General features: G+C 47.6%; 1 protein-coding gene across 1 annotated transcript; it reads left to right on the forward strand.

Moving 5' to 3' along the window:
- The first annotated feature begins 1,892 nt into the window (after positions 1–1,892).
- Positions 1,893–2,924, forward strand: LOC109741412 (heavy metal-associated isoprenylated plant protein 23). The gene is made up of 2 exons (XM_020300498.4): positions 1,893–2,247; positions 2,376–2,924. The coding sequence occupies exons 1-2, from the start codon at positions 2,079–2,081 to the stop codon at positions 2,687–2,689; spliced, it is 483 nt and encodes a 160-aa protein (XP_020156087.1). The 5' UTR covers positions 1,893–2,078; the 3' UTR covers positions 2,690–2,924.
- Positions 2,925–3,266: the final 342 nt, after the last annotated feature.

A 3,266-nucleotide genomic window follows, 5' to 3' on the forward strand; every position in this document is an offset into this window, starting at 1 on the left:
AATTGAGATTTCCTCATTATGATTTCCTTTTACAATTTCCATATGTGCATTCACATAATGCATTATACCTATAAGATATAAACACACAATTTCGATTTGACACCCACACATTCCACACTGAAGATATTGCTATTTTTCTCTTCTAATGCGTGGTAGGAATTCTGCTTATTTTCTTAGGTGTAAAACTTGAACCCTACGAAGAGAACCTACAAGAACAAGGGCCACCAAAAGCAGCTCAGAAAAGCAACAACAAAACCAGAAAACCTAAAACACATTGCTAGGAAAACTCAATTATTCTTATCATGGGAGACAATTCTATAGAAGGCTAAATGCCTATAACCGACCATTTCATTGGCCAAGTAGACGGTATCGACGATTTATACTAGAGCTTAGAGATTTCCCTACTCTACTCTTTCGAAATGTCAATGCGGAGTAGGAAGACCAACCTCTAGCTTGCAACATATCCGTAGTGAGGACACGGTAATGTACCACAAGCCGACCTAGAAATATGCAAAAAAAAAACCTACATGGGCATTCCAAGTGGCCACGTGGATAAAAAAAATTGTTAACAAAAACTTCTATCTTATCGGCAAATCATGCATGGCGATACAATAGCGCAGGAGTTCCATAACAAGCCTTTCAGAGCTTTGTCGTTCACTTGTTTTTGTGTATAATGCCCGTGATTTAATTTGGAGGATAAATGAAAACATCTCGAGTTTTGTAGCAAAATTACAAAATGGCGAACGCTTACTCTCAAATGAAGAAACACAATGAGTATCTTATTCAGGCAGAACCGTCATTAGAAAATCCAAGGCCTGACATGCAAATTAAGAATATGGTTATCCTAAACACAACGAGTACCAATAATAGAGTCTATGAGCAATGAGTGAACCACTTCTGGCAGCATGTAGGGCATGGCCAAGAGGGGTTTCTTTTCCCAAAGGTTTCAGTGAATTGAGGGACATACTGTATGCAGGAAGCAACATAGAGGCTGGTGAAGGAGGCCTGGCCACCAATCATGACAGAGTTTTGTAAGACCTGTAAAGTGGGGCCCAGCTACCCAATCAGGGGGCAGAGCGGCAGCTCAGCCAACACCACATGGCAGCTGGCAGCCCCATATTGGTCCTAGGATGACTATGTGGATCCCCATTATGGATGCACCTCCCTCCCTGCTGGCACCAACCGGCACACAGCAAACGCATGACCAGTATTTCTGTTGTGAAAAACCCACGTCCAGGCTGTATGCATTGCCCTTTGGAAACCGAAACTGAAACCGGTTGAGAGGCTGGGGCCAGCTCAATGCAATGCAATCATAAGGAACACACCACCGCGCAATTCTCGCAGCGTTCGCCGCCACGTAAAGCTGCTGACAAATGTTTAAGTAGAATTCCCAACGCTGATCTTTGATAAATCATCTCATGCATGAAGAAACAAGCTAAGCCATGCACGCAAGAAGAAATGAATCAAGAGGCGCCCAGCACACGGTACGGACGTACGTGCCCTTTCCACTTGCTTAGCGCGGGGGAGAAACGTTACTGCTAACAATGGCCGGTTTCCGGCTCACGGCTTAGCTTTATCCCCTGCCTTTACAAGCCCCTATTTGTTTCTGAAGTCGGTTGAGGTCGACCGGAGGGATTCAGCGAAAGGTAGTACAGTGCATGGAGGTACAGCGAGGGGCAAAGTATCTTGGGAAGCTTCTGGCGGGCATCAGAAAAATACGGAGGCGGGCAGGCGGCCGGCCGGCTCGCCGCTAGCTGTGCAACAAAACAAAGCAAACAGATTCCGGAAAGCAGGCAGCTTGCTAAAGCTTATTAGCTAGGTGGAGTACCGCCTTGCCACAAAGCCACCCAACAACTGCCTGCCAAGGGCCTATATATACAGCCAACAACAGCCATCTTGTGCACATCAAGTCTCCAACCATCTCACCTCTAGCTAGCTTTGGCGAAGTTGTGCTGTCAGGGCGACTGTGTGACCAACTGATTCAGGAAGAGAACAGAGTCTGGTTCGGCCGGTCCTTGGGTGTTTTCTTGACTCTGTATCTTGCTGCTTTCGTCGAGAGGACAAATTGGATTGAGAGGATGGGTGTGGGCGGCACTCTGGACTACTTGTCGGAGCTTCTCGGCGGCGGCGGCCGGCGCCGGAGCTACAAGCAGAAGAGGAAGCAGTTCCAGACGGTCGAGCTCAAGGTCAGGATGGACTGCGACGGCTGCGAGCTCAAAGTCAGGAACGCCCTCTCCAGCATGAAAGGTATGCATACACATATCCTACCTTTCAACAACTCAAAGAATCACGGAATGATGATGTCCTTTCAAAAGAATTATGCATGGCCAAGAAAAATGCTGGAAAACTGAGAGGCATTCTGTTGTATTTTGCAGGGGTGCAGTCGGTGGAGATCAACCGGAAGCAGTACAAGGTGACGGTGCAGGGGTTCGTGGAGCCGCACAAGGTGGTGAAGCGGGTGCAGACAACCGGGAAGAAGGCCGAGATCTGGCCATACATCCCCTACAACCTCGTGGCGCACCCCTACGCCGCCCAGACCTACGACAAGAAGGCGCCCCCGGGCTACGTGCGCAAGGTGGACGCCGTCATGCCCGTCGCCAGCTACGGCGGCCCCGGCGCCGGCGCGCAGGAGGAGCGCCTCACCACCATGTTCAGCGACGACAACCCCAACGCCTGCTCCGTCATGTGAGAACCTCCGTGAAGCAAGAGACATCGATCGAGCGCGAGGTCATGTGTTCTTGGTGGCGGTGACATGTATGTATGTGGCTCCGGACAGAGTGTATGGCATGCGTGTGTTGTTTAGATTGTAAATTAGTAAAAAGGAGAGAAAAGAGCGTATATATGGGAATAGTCTTTGTTTTTCAGGTTTCTGTCTGCTGCATGTGTGCTGGAATCTTAATCTTTATCGATCTTTTGCAGTGTTAGATCTTTCTTTTCAGGGATCGCACAGTTAGATTGTTGATTTTGAACACGGTAGAGTCGAAGACACTCACATACACGCATAATTATTAGATCGTTGATTACTTACTGTAACCTAGCAGAACTTTAACCATCGCAATTTTACCAGATCATAATTTTCAATCAACCATTTAAAACGAAAGACTGCTTTGAAGATAATTAGTACCAGAAACAACTAAAGGATGGATTTGCGCCGAAACTAAACATAACTCGTAAGCTTCCCTATGACTATGATTGGAGTTGTCTGAATGTACCTTTTTAGTGCGCCGATGCATGCGCGTCAACGTCGCGGGATTTTGAGCAGGTGC

The sequence above is a fragment of the Aegilops tauschii genome, chromosome 5, assembly GCF_002575655.3.
Source record: "Aegilops tauschii subsp. strangulata cultivar AL8/78 chromosome 5, Aet v6.0, whole genome shotgun sequence".
In the NCBI taxonomy this organism is placed as follows: domain Eukaryota; kingdom Viridiplantae; phylum Streptophyta; class Magnoliopsida; order Poales; family Poaceae; genus Aegilops; species Aegilops tauschii.